The 19,202-nt window shown below is 40.3% G+C and overlaps 6 protein-coding genes across 6 annotated transcripts; 5 read left to right on the top strand and 1 right to left on the bottom strand. All coding sequences in view use genetic code 12, as the record gives it.

The window, feature by feature from the left end:
* The first annotated feature begins 2,648 nt into the window (after nucleotides 1–2,648).
* On the top strand, nucleotides 2,649–3,732 carry ROT1 (Rot1p). The gene has a single exon (XM_064920086.1). It carries the CDS (start codon nucleotides 2,888–2,890, stop codon nucleotides 3,620–3,622), a length of 735 nt encoding a protein of 244 aa, XP_064774245.1. The 5' UTR covers nucleotides 2,649–2,887; the 3' UTR covers nucleotides 3,623–3,732.
* Nucleotides 3,733–4,986: 1,254 nt separating this feature from the next.
* On the top strand, nucleotides 4,987–8,055 carry VPS27 (ESCRT-0 subunit protein). The gene has a single exon (XM_064917143.1). It carries the CDS (start codon nucleotides 5,353–5,355, stop codon nucleotides 7,966–7,968), a length of 2,616 nt encoding a protein of 871 aa, XP_064774244.1. The 5' UTR covers nucleotides 4,987–5,352; the 3' UTR covers nucleotides 7,969–8,055.
* Nucleotides 8,056–8,506: 451 nt separating this feature from the next.
* On the top strand, nucleotides 8,507–10,531 carry SPE1 (ornithine decarboxylase). The gene has a single exon (XM_064917142.1). It carries the CDS (start codon nucleotides 8,966–8,968, stop codon nucleotides 10,397–10,399), a length of 1,434 nt encoding a protein of 477 aa, XP_064774243.1. The 5' UTR covers nucleotides 8,507–8,965; the 3' UTR covers nucleotides 10,400–10,531.
* Nucleotides 10,532–11,982: 1,451 nt separating this feature from the next.
* On the top strand, nucleotides 11,983–13,674 carry CMP1 (calcineurin catalytic subunit A; the record flags this gene model as incomplete). Its single annotated transcript, XM_064921602.1, has 1 exon — nucleotides 11,983–13,674. The coding sequence occupies one exon, from the start codon at nucleotides 11,983–11,985 to the stop codon at nucleotides 13,672–13,674; it is 1,692 nt and encodes a 563-aa protein (XP_064774242.1).
* A 698-nt stretch (nucleotides 13,675–14,372) lies between these two features.
* Nucleotides 14,373–15,656, top strand: RJT20DRAFT_42135 (uncharacterized protein). Its single transcript, XM_064920083.1, has one exon. The coding sequence runs from the start codon at nucleotides 14,555–14,557 to the stop codon at nucleotides 15,437–15,439; it is 885 nt and encodes a 294-aa protein (XP_064774241.1). The 5' UTR covers nucleotides 14,373–14,554; the 3' UTR covers nucleotides 15,440–15,656.
* RJT20DRAFT_42136 (uncharacterized protein) lies at nucleotides 15,657–16,817 on the bottom strand. Its single transcript, XM_064920084.1, has one exon. It carries the CDS (start codon nucleotides 16,695–16,697, stop codon nucleotides 15,873–15,875), a length of 825 nt encoding a protein of 274 aa, XP_064774240.1. The 5' UTR covers nucleotides 16,698–16,817; the 3' UTR covers nucleotides 15,657–15,872.
* Nucleotides 16,818–19,202: the final 2,385 nt, after the last annotated feature.

The raw sequence follows: 19,202 nt of genomic DNA, 5'->3' as shown, positions 1-19,202 counted from the left end.
GGCTCACATCAACACAACAATTCACAGGTCAGCCTTAACTCCTCTGCTAGCTCAAGAGATACACACGAGGAAAGCTCGGATCTCTTTGAGTTTGACTACATCCGTAAAAATGGTGTGAGTACACCATTAAGTGACAACGACTCTCCATTATTTCACAACGCCAAACATGCTACCACATCCGCTTTTTGATTGCGAATCAGTGAGACACACCCTCAAGTGACGCATACTAACCCCTTTGCATATTTCTGGATAAGCCTCCTCACTCATGAGGAAGCTTCTCCACGAGTTAAAACTATATACATACACAGCCAGCCCATCGCTATCAGAAATGGTCTAGTTCCAAAATTCTATGTTTTTTATTTAATTCTTATCATTCATGTTACACATTCTTTCTTTCTCGTCTAAGCAGTTTAATTTTGTTGCTTTACTCGAAGATTCTAAATATTCATCAATTTTTGTTATCTAGTTCCACATTCCATAGCCATATTCCTACTTTTTTGCACTTTTATTTAATACAAAAATTACAGTTCTTGTCTTTCTTACTATCGCCAAGCATCAATAGTGCGCTCCTGACTTGTACCCTAAGTTAATGAATATAATTGCGTAGTCAACTACTTCTGAAGAATGCTGGATCTACCTGAATCAAGGCGAACAACGACATTGATCTCTTTTCTCTACAAGCGTTTCCTTTTGCCCAATTGTCCAGCCATCAAAAAATTCATCTCTTAGAATAAGAGGCACCGTTACAAAAAAAAAAAGAAATCGCAACAGTACGAGCAATTCCGTTGTATAAGACAGCCAGTAATTCTGGAAGCCTTTCAATTCATAGGTGACCTTGGGACACTGCCTCAGTTTTAAGCAAGTTGAAGCAAGTTGAAGTAAGTAACCGCACTGAAAGAACCCTTCAATCTGTAACCCACTAAACTATATGTTATCAGGCGCCTTAGACTGCAAAATCCGGTACATCATGCATGCACACGTGACTGTTGCTTCGGTTGCAACCAGCGACGTGCTGAAAAAAGTCTAATTCAGCTGCAGCAGACACCCTGAAAGGCATACGAGTACACCATATAGGTAGAGAATATTCGTGGTAAGATGAAAGTGGGCTGGGGAGTCTGGAGTGGCAAGTTAGCCCATTACGAGAGATTTCATAGTAGTAGCAGTTAGCAAGATTCAATCTATACAGACTGTATTCAGCAGTCTGGGTATACCTTTCATCCTTAGAATGCACACATTTAGGAAAGGCTGCGTAGGCGAAGCTCTGAGAGTTTCACATAATCTGTAGGACAGATATCCATGTGAGATCAACAGGTACAACGCCCTACTGCATTTAAGGTCCCAAGTACCGTTGTCAGTTGCATAGAGAACACAGTGCGTTTTTAAGAATTACTGCTTCGCAGGGCATAAAGAGGACACAGGGGTGAGCCCCAATTAAGAAACTATGCTTCCTAATTAACATTCCATTCTAGGTGACTCTGCGATTTTGAGTTGGTTTGCAACGACTCATCCCTTGGTCGTGGAGACGTTGATAGTTTTTGCGGAATGTAACTCTGTCATTTCACACATAATTGACAGTACTGCATTACGATCGGCTTCATGGTGTTTTAGACCTAAATATAGATTAAAAATCATTTGACGCACCGCATTAAGTTAGCTCTATTCCATTTGTAGCTTTTGATGCGTGGTCTTGGATTTTTGGAAAAATTTCTTGCATCGGTATCCAGAGAGGTGCATTATGATCTGGGAGACTGCCTCTTGGGGCAACCCACGAGCCACATTTGATCTCGATGAAGATTCAAACTATGCCAGTGGTAGGTTCACAAGCTAGTGTAAAGAACTAGTCTAACGTCATGGAGAAACGTATTTTTTGGAAAGCGTGGAGTCTTCAAATGGCGAATTGCTATCCCGAATAGAGCGATTTAGGGAATTCTGGCACCAACTCGCCCAAGCAGAATTTATCCATCTTGACGTCACCACCTCTCGCACTGCCATAGCTTTGAGAGATCGTGTCATTTTCCTCCCCAGTCTGACACAGTGCACTAAAAGACAACTGATTTAATGTGAAACATCTGATAATCTGCCAATTTCACTCCAGCATGATAGTAGTACTATCAGTCGTTCCTGTAGAGACTGTGCCTGAAAAGAATCGTACTCTTATGCAATCCCATCATAATCTCTCTCTATGTTACAAGTATCCAGCTTGATATCTCACGTGACGAAAACACACGCGAAATCTTTTCTTTACTTTTTTCTCTTGTCTCTCCAAACCGCTCCTTGTTAACTTTGGTAGCTCTCACTTTTCGTGTATGATTCTAAAAAAAACAGAAAGGACGTGTCCAACACAAGAAAATAGGCTCTGCTGCTGCCTTCTCAGGTGTTTATGGATGTGTAAAGTGAGAAACAGGTAGCGGCTAATAATTTAATTATAGCAAAGAGTGTTTCTTTCCAGTTAGGATCTGTAAGCTCGAGATCATTCTATAGAAACAGTAGGCAAAAAGACCGCGTCTTCAGCATCGAAAGAGAACTCACCTAATATCGGATCTGACTTTATATCGTTTCATTCTATCTTTCTCGTTTAGCATATATTGCGTTTCTATCATATCATCCTTAAATCGTTCGTAAATTGCTGATCTCATCCACATCTCAGCAAAGTCTAAGTTCAGGAATTTCAAGTAAAGAAGTGTCAAAGATCAAGAGTGCAAATAGAAAGATAAACTACAATATCATACTACTATAGCGAGAGAACCGATTAACACACAACCATTAAAAAAATATAGACTTGTTGTTCGTGTATCTTAAGTTCAGTTGCTTGTTAATTAAATTCATTGATTTGATCCTCATATTTAATACCTCTTCGACGTCCAACTACATCCCATCCACATAAATCATGCTTTTCCGCACATATATCATTGCAGCTTCAACCCTCTTATCATCGTTGGTGTCTGCCGACCCTAACACAGCCGAGCTTGTCGGTACATGGTCCTCCAAATCAAATACCGTATTCACAGGTCCAGGCTTCTACGATCCAGTCGACGAGCTTCTCATCGAGCCTGATTTGCCTGGTATTTCCTACTCCTTCACCGAGGATGGTCATTACGAAGAAGCCATGTACAGAGTCCAAGGAAATCCCCAGAATCATGCTTGTCCAATTGGGTCAGTCACCTACCAGCATGGAACTTATGAATTATTATCCAACGGTTCTCTTGTGTTAACCCCTATTGCCGTTGACGGAAGGCAGTTACTTAGTGACCCTTGTGGTGGCGACCCAAACAAGTCTTCTTACACTAGATATGTCCAACCAACATGGTTCAAGACCTATCAAGTCTACGTAGACCCATACCATGGTAGATACACACTCCAGATCTACCAGTTCGATGGATCCAAGATGCAGCCATTGTATTTGGCTTACAGACCACCATTAATGCTTCCAACGTACGCTTTAAATCCTACAGACGATGCCTCAAAAACTAAGAGTTCGTTGGGTAGAAAAGTGAAGAGATCTTTAGAGAATCAGTACAGAACCAATGCCGTGAGAGAAGTTACTGGGGATAAATTCGAACTTTACTGGTGGTTCTCGGTTGCTTGTTTGGGAGTTGCTTCTACGTATGTGTTTATGCGCTAGAGAAGCTGTTTACATTTGTGTATATTAGTCTTCAATATGAGGAATCATTATTTGGAAAGATTACAATTGTAGTAAGTGGTATGAAGTAGAGTAAGCTTTCTTTCGGGATAAATAAGAGATCGAACGATGCACACAGCCATGTAAGTCTGGGCTATTGTTTCCATTTCGCATGAGCATCTTCTATTTTGGATCGCCAAGATTAGGTATGAGAATATAATTATGTTTATGTTGCACCAAAGATGCTCATGTAAGGTCACAGCAATTGAGTTTTTTATTTTTTATGTTTTGAGTTACTGTTCACAAGTATTACCGAACAGATTGTTCTCGGTTAGAAGAGGTTTTTCATCTCAGTTTCCTTGTCGTGTTGCATATTTCCTTATCTACTGACAAGGAGTACTATTGGTTCCCCTTAAAATGATCGGTTGCACACATAACTTGCGTGAAAGATAGTAGGGGAAGTACATAAGATATCTATTTTAGATAAATTTGCTCACTAGTAGCTTTAGGTAGCTATTGGCGACTATTAAAGCTAAATATAAGACAGATTACAACAAGCTGAATGGGGAATGAAGCGAATCAATAAAAATACCCACCACTAGAGTTGTAATTTATTTACTATGATACAACGAAGTCTGATAGATATGTACAAGTTGGTATAAAAATGAAAAGATTCCACTTGGGAGAGAACGTTCATTTTACTGATATCAATAATCACTAGATCACTACCTCGATCTATTATGACCATGTTCGGAGTTTGACTGATTCCTAGAGAAGAGTACGCAAAGAGCATCTCAACATAAGGCTATTGATTTAACCATTACATCGGAAGCAGAGATGGAAACTACTACTACTCACTCCATGTTTCCTCATAACTATGTTAGTACTTATTGAACTTTATTATATAGTGCAAGAGCTACTTCTTTAGGTTTACATTTATCAGCAAACCATCTTCTTCGGTCTATAAAATAGGGTGCAAAAAAATGAAGCTGCAGAGGCAGCGAATAATATGAGACACTGACAGTAGGAATTAGACAGTAGTTCCTCCAACAAAATTCAAATAAATGTTTATATAAATATATTTATACACGTCTATACATACACCTACACATCTACACACACATCCATCTACGCATCCACGTCACACCCACTAATATCTTCCCATAGCTCTCATCCATCACTTATAGAACACTGGATATAAATAGAAAACATCCGGCCGCCTACTAAAACAAACTGCAAAAACTCCACTCAACCAAACTGGCAGGTCACCCACTCACTAACAACAATACCATCGCACTGGAGATACACCCCCCTGCACACCGCCCCCCAAAGTCACTCAGTGTGTGTGGAGGCAAAGAATAGTACGGCGGCGCTTAATCAGCCAAGCGCACTAATCTCTTTACAACACATTTTTGCTGTAACAGAATCAGTAACTTATAATTACAAGTGTATTATATATTCTTTATTGTTTGTATAGCGGTTACCCTTCTTTCCAATACAATACAGTGGTTGATCGATTCCCATCATAGCTGCTGGACATAGAAATTGAATCTAGAGAATCGATTCCCAATTGACACAGCTTCTGCATCCCATCTCACTGCTCACACTACCATCTCCTGTTATCCTTAACTCGAATAGATAACCGATCACCCCATCAATCACCAGAAATTTCATCCAAATCACTCCTTGAAGAGTAGTATTCGAACCACAGATTACACCCATAGCATCCCATAATGTCCTGGTTTGGCTCGTCCTCTGAGTCTACCGTCGAACTCGACAATAAGATCCAAGAGGCAACGTCTGAAGCCATCCCCAACGGAGAACTCGACCTCGCCTTAGCGCTTGACGTCACCGATCTCATCAGGAGCAAACAACTCCCAGCAAAACAATGTATGAGGTCCCTCAAGAAACGTCTTGGAATGACATACTCTAATCCTAACTTACTCAGCTCTACCTTGAAGTTGGTAGATCTCTGTGTCAAGAACTGTGGAGAACACTTCCTAGTGGAAATTGCATCAAAAGAGTTCATGGATTACCTCGTCGATTTTATCTTCAAAGTCCACTACGATATTAAACACTCTTCTATCCGCAACCAACAAGCCAAAAATGATGTTGGAGAGTTGATTCTCTCCTTGATTAAGGAATGGTCTATTCTCTTTGAAAATCAACCAGAATTATCCTACGTTCTTAGATGTTTCGAGCGTCTTGACGCTGAGGCTTATGCCTTCCCCGACTTTGCCCAGACTTCCGCTCTCAACTCCAAATTTCTCGACACAAGGGTTCCTCCAGACTGGGTCGACGATGACAAATGCATGATCTGTTACGATAAATTCTCCATGATAAACAGAAAGCACCATTGTAGAGCTTGTGGTGGTGTGTTCTGTCAGACTCACTCTAATAATTTCATTCCATTAGTGCTGTTGGGAATCCTGAAGCCAGTCAGAGTCTGTGATAATTGTTTAGCCAAAGAGAAGCTGAAGAGTGGTCATCATGAAGGTAGCGTTAGAAGCCCTCGTCACTCAAGAAACTCTTCGAGAAACTTGGATAGTGCTGTCAATAATGACGAGGATGAAGACGAAGAATTGAAGAGGGCTATAGCATTAAGTTTACAAGATTCTGGAATTAAATCCAGTACATCGAACGTGAATTCCAATCCAATGGCTAATAGCTCTTCCAATAGGCGCTCCAATGCTGTTAACGACGACGAGGATGACGATGATATTAAAGCAGCTATCGCTGCAAGCATGAAAGACTATCAAGAGCAAGAGAAGATTAGAAAATTACAAGAAGAATATCAGAATCCAAACCATCAACAAACCCAAAACCAGTGGAACCAACCCAGTCAACAAGAAGAGGACCAATTCTATAACATTCCTATTCCCGACAATAGTCGCGATCATGGTCAACAACAACAGCAATATAACAACATTAACAATAACTTCTCTGGAGCTCCTCAACATGATCCGTTTACCAATAATAGACTATCACCCGTGAACCATATGGATCAACACAAACGCGTAGTTGATCTCACTCAGGAGGAGGAGCAAAATATCAACAATTTCATTGTTTCTATGTATAAGCTCAAAAACGATCCTAAGTCCAGTAGTCGCATTCATGATCCAGAACTCAGTGATTTGCACACCAAGGTTTGTCCGCTTCGGGGAAAGGTGACCAAATCCTTGATTTACACTGTTGAGAGGCAGAAGGCTTTCACAGAGTTAAACAACAAAATCTCGGCTCTCACTCGATTATATGAGGAATACTTAGATGCGAAGTTAAAGAAAACTTACGGGATTCAAACTAACCCAGTAGTTCAAGTTCCAGGTCTCAATAGCTACAGTCCACAGGTGCCACCACAGAATTTAGGCTACAGTCAACAGATTCCTTCTCAGCACTCGGATTACGGCCAACAAGTTCCAGCTCAAACAACTGGTTACAGTAACGAGATTCCTAGCTATGTTCAACCAGAAAACACTGGTTATAATCAATACAATCAACAACAACAGGAACAACAGTATCAGCCAGCGGTTGGAAGACAGGATACAGGTTACCCTTCTAATCCTTTTAGTACACAGCCCACTGGTTATGGATCAAGTTCAAATGTTGGACAAGCACCAATTCTGGGTCAACCAACTGGGCAATCAAATAGTAGACAGGACGTTCAATCAAGTTCATATTATGCATCATATCCTCCTGAGGAAGAATATCGTCCATCTGATGAAACGCTTTACTCAGAACAAATTAAGCAAGACACAGGTCACCAGGCTCAAATCCCAACATTTTCATACCCTCCACAGGAAGAAGATGAAAATAAGTATTCTCTACCCTTATTGAATCAACAGCAACAGGCTGAATTCCTGTATCCTCCAACTCAACCTCAGTACGTACCATCACCAACGGAGCCTAATTTTTCAAACCTGGAGAAGCAACAAGAGGGCTACCCGGCATATGCGCAGGGAGCTCCAAAACAGCTGGCTTATCCTTCTTATCCACCTTATGGAGAAGAATCTACAGAAGAGGATTCAGATGCTAAGAATCAATATAATCCTCCAACAGTGAGCAACAACTACACAGGGCAAATCGACTTACAGCCAGTCCATCCTACAAGGGAAAATGTGCTTAGAACAAGGTCATCAGAATTACCTCCACATGCCGTAGAAGCTGCAAGTGCTAGATTCCCACCAATTGACGCTGTAGAGGAAGAGTACAAACTGCAGCACCCTGACCCCGTATCCTCCTCAGTTCCTTACCCGGCTCAATTTCCCTCTGTTCCTTCAACAGAAGAACCAGAGAGACAGCCTAGCCCCAAGAGATTCATTCCTGAGCCAGAGCCATTGATTGATATATAAACTTGAATAGCGTACTTTGTATCTAGCATTTATAAATATATTTTGATATGAAATAAAATGAAATGGCTACTCAACTGAACAGCCTGCTTTCATCATTGTTTTTTAAATCGTTAAATCGTTCCTCTTACACTTCTTGTCATACTGAGCATGTCACCGTCACCGTCACCGTCAACACGTTCTGGCTACCATCAGCCTACTATCTGTCCCTGGAACCGCACCCAATCACAATTGCCCCAAAATTTAGGATGTGACTCGTAAAAATATTTTTTCAACTGCACTAGGGCTGTAACCACTGGCTACAAAACTATACTAGAAGACCCCAACTAGTCAACGTAAGATGTGGAGTCCTTCTTTTTTTCTAACTTGAGTTGTATCAGTCTCCAATTATCACATTGATACTTCTACTTCTATCAACGTACCTACCCCTTATATTCTGGATAAAATCCCCACCCACTACTACCAATTCTTTCCTTCCTCTCTCCTACCCTGCACCTTTCATGCCCGCACCATGCACCCCCATATTGTTGCTGCAGAAAAAACCGTTTTCTCACATTTTCGCAATGAGGAATTTTCAGGTGAAAATTTGAGTCTTCAAATGAGTCTTCTGTTTGACACTGTCTCTTTCCTTCCAATAAGCTTATAAAGTTAGTGAAATTTTGTAGTCGAAGTCGCAAGAATACTGCCCCATAAAGAGCCAGTATCACCCTCTACTTTATTCTTAATAGTCATAACTTTTTTAGACTAGAATACCCACGCTTCCCTTTGAAGTTCCCCATCACCCCCTACGAGAGCTGCCGCTTGAGGTTCTATTAGCATTCTTACTCACCAACATCGTGAGTGATTGAAAAGTAAAAAGAGAAGTTAAACACTCGCTCCACATCTGTCTTGTTTGTCCCCACAGAAGAGAGAGGTTTATACGGATCAGTGAAAAAAATATTACGCCCTTAGTGAATCAAACCTGGAATTATAATTCAAGTCAAATCCTTGCTTCCAAGTTATGACCCCTTCTATTGAAGTTTTCCACGATGAACAAGCCAATTTCGAATCTGCTATTGTAAGTGATTCATTAATTGCCCATTCTCGTAAGTTATCGCTTTCCAGCAATGCTATTGCCAGAAGCAGCGCAAGAGAGGCTCTTTCCACTGCTATCGGGAAGAGCAACTTTGCTAAGACATTGATCAACCAAGCATTGATCGATCACATTTCTGAGATTGACCACGAAGAATGTGAAGCTGGTGATGAAGATTCTTTTTTTGTTTGTGACATGGGCGAGGTCTATCGCTCTTTCCAAACTTGGAAACAAAAATTACCTCAGGTTCACCCTTACTATGCTGTCAAGTGTAACACCAACTTAGAAGTTATTAAGTTATTGGCTAAACTTGGTGCCAACTTTGACTGCGCTTCCAAGAATGAGATTGATACAATCTTAGGTCTTGGAATTAGCCCCGATAGAATTGTCTACGCAAATCCTTGCAAGACCAATTCTTTTATTAGACATGCTGCAAAAGCTAATGTCAACTTGACCACTGTAGACAACACTCAGGAGTTGTACAAATTGCAGAAGTTTCATCCTGAGGGTGGAATTTTGATTAGAATCGCCACTGATGACGAGACCGCTCAATGCAGATTGTCAACAAAGTTTGGTTGTACTTTAGATGTTGCCATCAATGAATTGTTGCCATTGGCACATCAGTTAGGCTTGAACGTTAGAGGTGTTGCATTCCACGTAGGATCTGGTGCCAAAGACTTTGATTCCATCTACAAGGCTATTAGGGATTCCCGTGTCATTTTTGACACTGCCATCACCTACGGTTTCAATATGACCGTTTTAGACATCGGCGGAGGATTTGAATTAGAAACTTTTGAGGAATCTTCCCGTATGGTCAGATCCTCATTAGAGACATTCTTCCCAACCAAGTTCACCGAAGAGCACGGTATCAAGTTTATTGCCGAGCCTGGCCGATTTATGGTCTCCAACGCTTTTACTTTAGCAGCACACATCATTGCTCGCAGAGATATTGACCAAAAGTTTGCTGAAAGCGAGAATGAAAATGAACCAGTTCGTGCTATGGTATACATCAACGATGGTGTCTACGGTAACATGAATTGTATTTTATTTGACCACCAACATCCGCAAGCACATGTTTTGACACACAAGAACAAGTTTTTTTATTACTCCGACAAGGATGTTAATCAAAGCAAGATTGAGAATGATGCTGATGAAAAGGGCATGCATCATTTCTCTATTTGGGGACCAACTTGTGATGGTTTAGATTGTGTTTCAAGCAAATGTGCATTGAGCCACGATGTTGAAGTGGGTGACTGGTTGTACTTTCCAAACTTGGGAGCTTACACCTCAGCCGCTACAACTTCGTTCAATGGATTGGGTGGAAGCGCTCACGTTATTTATGTTGCTTCCGAGGATCTTTAATTCAAAGACACATTACTTCTATATGGATGAAGAGTAGTTTTAGTGTTTGGTACATATTTAATTTTTAGGTATTACTTCAATAAAGTTGTTTTTCTGTCTATTAGTCTATCTATACTCTGTCATGAACAGGACCGAACATTGCAATTTATTACATGATTTTGTAAACGAAATGCAAATGCTACGTCAAAGTGCATCTTACTACTATCACGCTCATTGATGCCAAATATAGATTTTTTGCCTGGAAATTCTCTTTCGAGTCCAAGCCTTTTGTCGTATGCCTCTGTCCTATTTCTATCGGTATTTGATAGCCTCAAACGAAGATCCGCTGTGGGAGCCAAAAATAGCTTTACACTCCAACTACCAAGAACACGATTTTTATCCAAATTTCGTTCTAGAGATTGTCCGATATCAACTTGCACCATGAATTGAATAGACATGACTTACTCAGCCCAGTAAATTCTTGTATTCAGTTTATCTTTACTCTTCACTATTGCAACATCGACCACGCATAATGGCTGTGAAACACTACGGCACTCCACAAAGCTTCTAAATCCGGCCATATTTACGACCTTTGAGATATCATGTTCTAGACCTCCCTTACTGTACACCAAAATCTAACCCTTTCGTGTATTGCACGACTCACAGGGTTGATTAACTGTCTTTTTTGAAAAAGCTTAACCAGGCCCTCCTAACCAGGAATTTCTTATTTGAATGATTATCGTAGAGTACAGCACATGACGTAGGATCACGCGCAGTGTCTTTTTCCAATCAGTACCCATGCTTTGCTAATAGTAATGAGAAAGAGGTCGATATTCCGGTCTAACCTGATTCAAACAGTATCTTTCAGATTGTCAAAAAAAAAAAGACTGAAACCACTCCACAACACTCCACGACACTCAAAGTTACACATCCTCCTAAATATAAAATCTCATCCCAAGCAAAAACCATCCCCCAACCCATCCCCATCTCACAGTAATCATTTTACACAAGTGCTGCTTCTCCCCCATCTCGTCCCGTTAATACAGCTCCCGTCACACAACGATACCGGGAACACCAGGCTATATACACTCCCGCTCTTTTATCCATCATTCAAAAGAGGCAACGATTGCAGTAGACGGTCTGTGCTACTTGTGTTCAAAGGAAAGACATCGGTAGTGACAAGACGTAAACGATCAACGTGTAGAAGATAATCAGTAGCGACAGTAATATAATTACCGTTGAATCACCTTTTTTTCTCCCACAATAGCTTGATAGAGAGGAAGAATACCTCCATCGCGTAGATTGGTTATATTAGTACTACCACTGTTGTATTGTTATCATACTGTGACAACACTTTGACACATTAACAAATACCTCGTGTGTATCATCGATTATTTGCCGTTTAGTCAAAGAACTGAAATTAGGAATCGAAAGTCCGGCCACCCCCTTCTTTCTTGAAAACGATTGAAACGAATATTCAATAGTGTATCCACATTAACGTTCTACAGCACCAAATCGGAACCTGAAACTGTCTTCTTCAATTGTGATTGATTCTACATTCATAATCATCCTTCCCCTTCTATCAGCTTATTCCATTATCCACAATGTCTCAAGCAGTGAAAAACGCAGCGCAGATTTCCAACGCTTTAAACGCCCTTAAGCAGAAGAGTGCTCCTCCACAAAAAGATTACTCCGTGTATGTTACCGACGAAGGTCAGACTATTCATACCAAAGAAAGAGCAGTAGAGTCAGTGACACCTCCAGCTACTTTCAAGCCCACTGACGAGCAAGTCTTTCTTCCCAATGGTCTCCCTAATTGTGCTTTTCTCAAGGATCATTTCTTCAAAGAGGGTCGTTTACATGAAGAGCAGGCCATTAGAATTGTGAGAGCTGCAACTCAGTTGCTTTCTCGTGAACCAAACTTACTTAGAGTTCCTGCCCCTGTGACAATCTGTGGTGACGTTCATGGTCAATATTACGATCTTATGAAGCTTTTCGAAGTCGGAGGAGATCCAGAAAAGACATCATATCTCTTTTTAGGAGATTACGTCGACAGAGGCTCATTCTCTATTGAATGTCTTATCTATCTTTATGCATTGAAATTGACCTACAACACAACTTTCTGGATGCTTAGAGGTAACCATGAATGCAAACACTTGACAGAGTACTTCACTTTTAAGTCTGAGTGTTTGCATAAGTACTCTCCAAAGTTGTACGAGGAGTGTCTTGAATCATTTAATAGTCTTCCATTGGCAGCTATTATGAACAATCAGTTTTTTTGTGTCCACGGAGGCTTATCTCCAGAACTCAGAGGTCTAGCTGACCTTGAAAGTCTAGACAGATTCAGAGAACCACCTACAAAGGGCCTTATGTGTGACTTGTTATGGGCAGACCCTACAGAAGAGTACGATGAAGACAATATGGACCAGACGTTTGTTCGGAATACAGTAAGAGGTTGCTCATATTCTTTCACATATAAAGCATCCTGTCAATTCTTAGAACGAACTGGTCTCCTTTCCATTATCAGAGCACACGAAGCACAAGATGCGGGTTATAGAATGTATAAAAGAACTAAAACACTTGGGTTCCCGTCGTTGTTAACCATGTTTAGTGCACCTAACTATTTGGACACCTACAACAATAAAGCAGCTGTCCTTAAGTATGAGAATAATGTCATGAATATTCGTCAATTCAATGCTTCGCCGCACCCTTACTGGTTACCTCATTTCATGGACGTGTTCACATGGTCATTACCATTTGTGGGGGAGAAGGTTACTGACATGTTGGTATCTATTCTCAACATTTGTACAGAGGAAGAATTGGACGAAGACACACCTTTGGCCGAAGAAGCGGTTGTATCTCCTGCTTCCGCACCAGTAAGTCCAGTCGTGCAAGGCTTTACACAGCCTGAAAGTCCAGCGCCAGCAGTCGAAGATGACTCCCTTGAGGCCAAGAAACTTGCTTTGCGTAACAAGGTCATTGCTATTGGTCGTATCTCTCGTATGTACCAGGTCCTCCGTCAAGAGTCCGAGAGTGTGGCGCACTTGAAGGAGTTAAACAGCGGAACTCTTCCAAAGGGCTCTTTGTTAAATGGTACTGACGGTTTGAAAAAGACCATTAATAACTTTGAAGACGCAAGAAAGGCCGACTTAGTTAATGAGGCGTTACCTCCAACTGCAGAGGAGGTGAGGAAGCTTGAACACGAGCGTAGCGAGAGAGTCAAGCGCGAGATTGAGAGCTCAGAGAACCCCAGTCCTGTGTTCCAGCGCTTGATCAGAAGATTATCACAGAATTGAAGAGTGGACTATTATAACTATTGAATCAGCATTTGCAGCCATTTTCTTGTTTCATTTAGCACTACCAACAGCCTTTTTCTTTAGTTATTCTTGTATTTATTGTTAGAGGGATACCAGTCGTAGAATTCATTTACAATACACTAATTATTAAGTACAGAATTGATACGTGTGAGTTTTCAACAGGGTACCACTAATTCTGTAGATTCGAAGTTTTCCAAGACTATAGAGTACGCAAATCAAGTCACTAGTTGTAGAAAGCTTCCCAGTACCTTTCTATATTTCTAATTAGGGAATCCTTGCAGTTAGGATTCGTCCTACCTGAGTTTGGAAGAATCTCAGGAGAGGGCACACTACAACACTGAAAAACAAACAGCTAAATAACACTCAACACGAATATATGTGATATGATATTACACACACATAGCACCTAGCACTTACTACTTCCTCCCTGATTTTCATTTCTCCATTATTCAAACCCATACCCAAAACTATTTTTGAACTTACCCACCAAATCTCATTTCTCATGGCACTCCTCTCTCAATACAACAATAACTCCCTTTCCCATTGCAACCATCTATTGCACCCATAACCAACTCACTCCATTAACGGTAGTGCCTTGGCCCATTTTTTGCAGCTGTGGCACGCCATGCGGCTCACATTTTTCAGTGCCCACGATGAAGAATTCACGAGTGACGTTTTAGGCATTACGATAACGTCAAAAACAGGCAGTCGTACAAAAGGATCGAGAGAATTGGAGTTAAATCTGACGTATTTGAGTATTGGATACGCGTGGTTATTCACATAAAAGTTTTAGAATTTTTTTCCTAGTTTCAGCTGGCCATTTATTGCCTTTCAATAACCATTTGTTGTTGTATTAAAAATGGGCCCAAAGCCTAAGATCATCCAAGAACAACCTAATGTGGAAAATACCATACCCGTGTCGTTGTACCAGGCTTCTTCTCCAGAGAAATTCTCACTTGAGGATGACGACAAGTTTGTGATATACGGAGGCGGAATCTCATACTCTATGAATATCTTGCAAAACGACCCTACCCGCCAGTTGGCATTGGTGCCCGAATTGCAAGAAGTGGATTACTCAAACGTCTCATTATTTGTGCTAAACACCTCATTCATAATATGGTTCAATTCTGCTAAAATTGGGCTTGAATTGCCCTACCAATCAATAATATTACATGCATTGCACACTCTCAGTAGCGAAAGCGGATCACCCTTATTGTATTTGCAAATTGTGTCTAACGAGTACATTAGAAGCATACCGACAGAGCCTACGGAATACGTTTCCAGTGTGGAAATCCAGATACTGGAAAACGAAAAGTACAACAATGGCAATGGAAATCAACTATTTGCAAATAACCCCAATACATCCATTGAAAGTGTGTACGAAGCTTTATCTAAATGTTCTACTTTCCATTTAGACTCCGACTCCGAAGAAGAGGAGGGTTCTCAATTTTTTGGCTTTGGCCAACAGCAGGAACAGCTCCCAGCATTACAGATCCCCTCCAATTGGATTTCCAATGGTAATTCGGAAGACAACGATATCGAACACGATTTGGAGGAACCTGTTATAAAGAACGCAGGAGATGCCGACGATCTTGAATTTGATGATGGCGAAGAAAGCAGCGAGCAAGACGAAAACCATGTAGCAGGAATGAACGTCGATGTCGGATTTGCATCGATAGCAGGAACTATTCGTAAGAGAGACGAAGATAATTCGGGCCCGGCAAAGAACAGGAGGGTTCAGTAATGATTTGTAAACGGTACCAGATGAAGGGGCAATGGAACACTAGCTTATAAGTATTCCGTTAAGGATATTCCTACGGGTGGTTGCTTGTTGTCGCCCTGAACCCAAACTTGTCACAAGTACAAATGCAAAGTTATATATGGCATTGAAATACATTGGCATACTGAAGAATTGCACCCAAAATCATTTCCGAGGGCCAAGCCTCACGTGAGATATTTGATTAACATAACTCATATTTTGCTTATACACATATAATTACAAAGAATGAAGAACAGCTGGGTGAAAAGAATGGCAGGCATAAGAAAGAATAATAATGACTCCTTTTGCCACGAACATTGAAATTTAAGGAGGAATATATGACACATATGTTAATAAAACAGTAACTTCACAACGACCTGCACTTTCTTGGTTAGTAGTATCATCTTCATCATCTAGATCATCTATAACTAAACAATCTATCTAGTTTTTCTAGATCTTTCTTCTGTAATTCCGGATCAGATGAAATATATGAAAATCCGAAATCAATCAACGATACCTTTCCCTCTTCAGACACAAGAATGTTGCGAAAGCTTATGTCTTTGTGAACTATGCCAATCAGATGTAGCTCACTTAGCCGTTTTTTGATAGTTGGGTACACGTCCTCATCATCCCAGCAAGACCCTTTAAGTTTCTTCCCAAGATACTCAAATATATGCATTGGACGATCGGGTAAAGCATTCCAGCAACCAGAGGCGAGAAGCCTTGGGAAATTGGAGGTGAATTTCGAATTCCGGATCTTCTCGTTGATTTCAAGTTCATGAAAGAAACAATCATAATATAGCTTTCTGTTTAAACTATTGTCGTCAACCCCTACCCGAGCAAATTCGACTTCTTTCAACCAATCTTGGCGCAGGTAGTACATTTTACAGAACACTGTAGGGGGTAAATCCAAATCAGGATAGGCATCGGTGGAATCAACAATACGACAGTACGTACCCCCAAATTTATGTATCTGCTCAAATTCGAATAACGAGGCCTCTCTAATCTCTGATAATTCGCTGATCTGGCGACTCCGCTTGTCATCTTCTTCATTTGTTGTCAGGTTATCACTGGACTGGGCATCATATATCTGACAAACATTAGCCAATGGGTCCCTAGCATTTTGTACTTGTTTACCAGCATTATACCAAGATATAACCCTTTTTTTAGTTGCTAATGCTGCTTCTTTATTCGTATGGAAGAATCCTGTTATTGCTGATTTTAAAGTAATTCCGTGCTCCATGCTTTCAGGACTATCGATAATATAATATTCATATGACCATCTTCAATATCGAACTGAAAGAATCCTGAGAAGGTTTCATAGTCTGATATGAAGATTCTATTGGTGTCACATAAAAGGGCTTTGTAAAGGCATCTTCTTAGCACCAAAGTGAAGGCCACCCCCTCGTTCCATTCGCCATTGGCAAAATAGTCTCCCTTGGACAACCCTCATGTTGCAGGCTTGTGAAGTTATCCATTGCTTTAAATTTGGGGAAAACCGTGTGCTATCTTGTAGTCTAATGTCTTGAATTCACCTAATGTGTAACAGACGTCAGGTTTCCTAATGTTACCACTTAGGTGAATTAGATCAAGTTCAAAGAACTTGGTCTTTTCAAAAGGTGGATGCAAAGAGTGCTCTCGTTCAAAATAATGCTCCGCTTCATTTGTTTCAATGTCAAGGACCTTCAGTAGGGGATACATCGCGTCGTCAAAGCATCTTGAGATTTCTCTATGCTAGATCGGTTCGCCATTAGGTGTCCATGAATTCAAATGAAATACTTGTGAATGACTTTGATGAATGTGTAGATCACTTTGAAGGATACTTTCAATGGCTAAAAGGTAAGTCTCTTTAAAATCATCTGGCGTTATCTGGCGAACTAATGCTCTGATAAGCATATTGGAAATATAGTCAACATGGCCAATAGATGGAATTGTCTCTAGCCCCAATAGGGCCCAGCTACGCAATATCAACTTATCTGTTAGATTAGCGAAATAAGAACCCAGATAATCAAGATAAGCGCATATCTAAACAAACTCTGAAGAGTGCCTCAGTGTTGGTGCCCAAAGTATCAACTATATTTTGGTTAACAAGTATACCATCCGAGCCTTTTGTACAAAGCTCGTCATTTAGATAGCCACTAAAATACATTGGCTGCTTTATGAAACTTTCCCAGAGTTGCGTATCTAGGTTTCGAGTTTGGCCTACCAGAACTTGGAAAGCAGCGACTATGCGCTTGTCTAGCGGTTCGAAGTGATTTGAAAAAGACCATTCGATATCAATTTCAAATTTGGTCTTGGAAATGTAAAAAATTCACTTATTTGGCTCATGAGAAGCAATTAGAGAACATTTATTCAAGGGGTTCTGTTCCATATATAGTATATCAATATATTCCTGCACATATATATTGCTGCAAAAACTAGAAATAGAAATTTCCTCTTTCGGTGGTGGTGTTTTCTACAAGGAAACTGGTGTTTCAAAATTTTTGGTCATAAAAGCAGACGATAGTAAAAATGCTATGACGTCTTGTAGACAATACTTAGGTATTATTGAGCTAAGCTATCAAGTATCTAATTACTTCTTCATAATAATACAATACTTGATTCAACTTTTATAAAGAAGACGTTAGTAGCTATTCTGGGAACATGGCTCTCCGAGCCAGTGCTTGACCTTTAGAGTTGTGATATTTCTTGCATTACTCGTCTTCTGTTTGTCCTAATTCTCTTTCGCATTTTACTTTTCCTCCTTGCGAGCAACATTTTCGAGAGGATCGTGTGATTCTTTATCTGCCTGGCGACGCTGTCCCATTCCTTAAGCATAGACTTCACAGCAATAGCTTCTTGATCACTTCTGTAAAAGAAACTTACTACTGCTGACCTAAGAGTTAATCCATGTTCCAAAGTTGTTGGGCTGTTTATCTTGTACCACTTGATTCGCATTCTTTTGCAAGGAAGGAAATCATATACCATAAATAATGAAAATGTCATGTAGTCTGAGATGAAAACCCTTTTAGTACCAAGCCGGAAAGCTTGGTACAAGTATTTTCTTGCAACCAAAGCTGAAGAGAACATTAGAATTATATTCATTTTCTTCAAAGAACGATGTTTTCTGTGAAGAATCCTGCTCTTGTAGCCCTTTTTGTAACCCATTTTCATCCATTTGAGCCATCAATTCCAGAAAAACTTCTGCCATTCTGTAAGTAACGGTCTTAAAGTCACCCATTGCGTAACATAGTTGCTGATATGTGGGACCAAGGCTTCCCCTTACAGCACAATATCGGGGATGTAACAAGCTTTTGACAACATAGTTAAGAGAGAAGATTCAATTCTTACAGATTGCAGTATGAGAGAAAGTAGAATTCTTACACGAAATAGAATTTGGTCAGTCTTCATAAATATATATTCATACCTGATAGAGTACGCTGCTTTAGTAAAGTTTGTTCACTTACTAAGGATTTCATCTGACTTTACAACTAACAACGCGAAAGAAACTGTACTGGATTGTTTATGCCCTATTCGCTTTATAAGAAGATCATATATTATGTCTGTCCATATGGATATATTGATCTATTACGTTTAAAGAACTGCATCTTCGCTCAGAGTTGACGTTAATAGAACAAGAGGTGTACCTTTTGGATAAAAAATAAGTCGTTGAACTTATGGAGGGTCAGCGCTTCTTAACATTTCGGACCTATCAAACAAGCTATTATGAAAATCTGCTGGCCGAGTAAGCTATATTAAACCCGATCGA

Source organism: Scheffersomyces xylosifermentans, assembly GCF_036884685.1.
Source record: "Scheffersomyces xylosifermentans strain CBS 12540 chromosome Unknown RJT20scaffold_4, whole genome shotgun sequence".
Classification (NCBI taxonomy): Eukaryota; Fungi; Ascomycota; class Pichiomycetes; order Serinales; family Debaryomycetaceae; genus Scheffersomyces; species Scheffersomyces xylosifermentans.
Note: the sequence above shows the minus strand (reverse complement) of the source record. Positions and strands in the feature narration are given on the sequence as shown.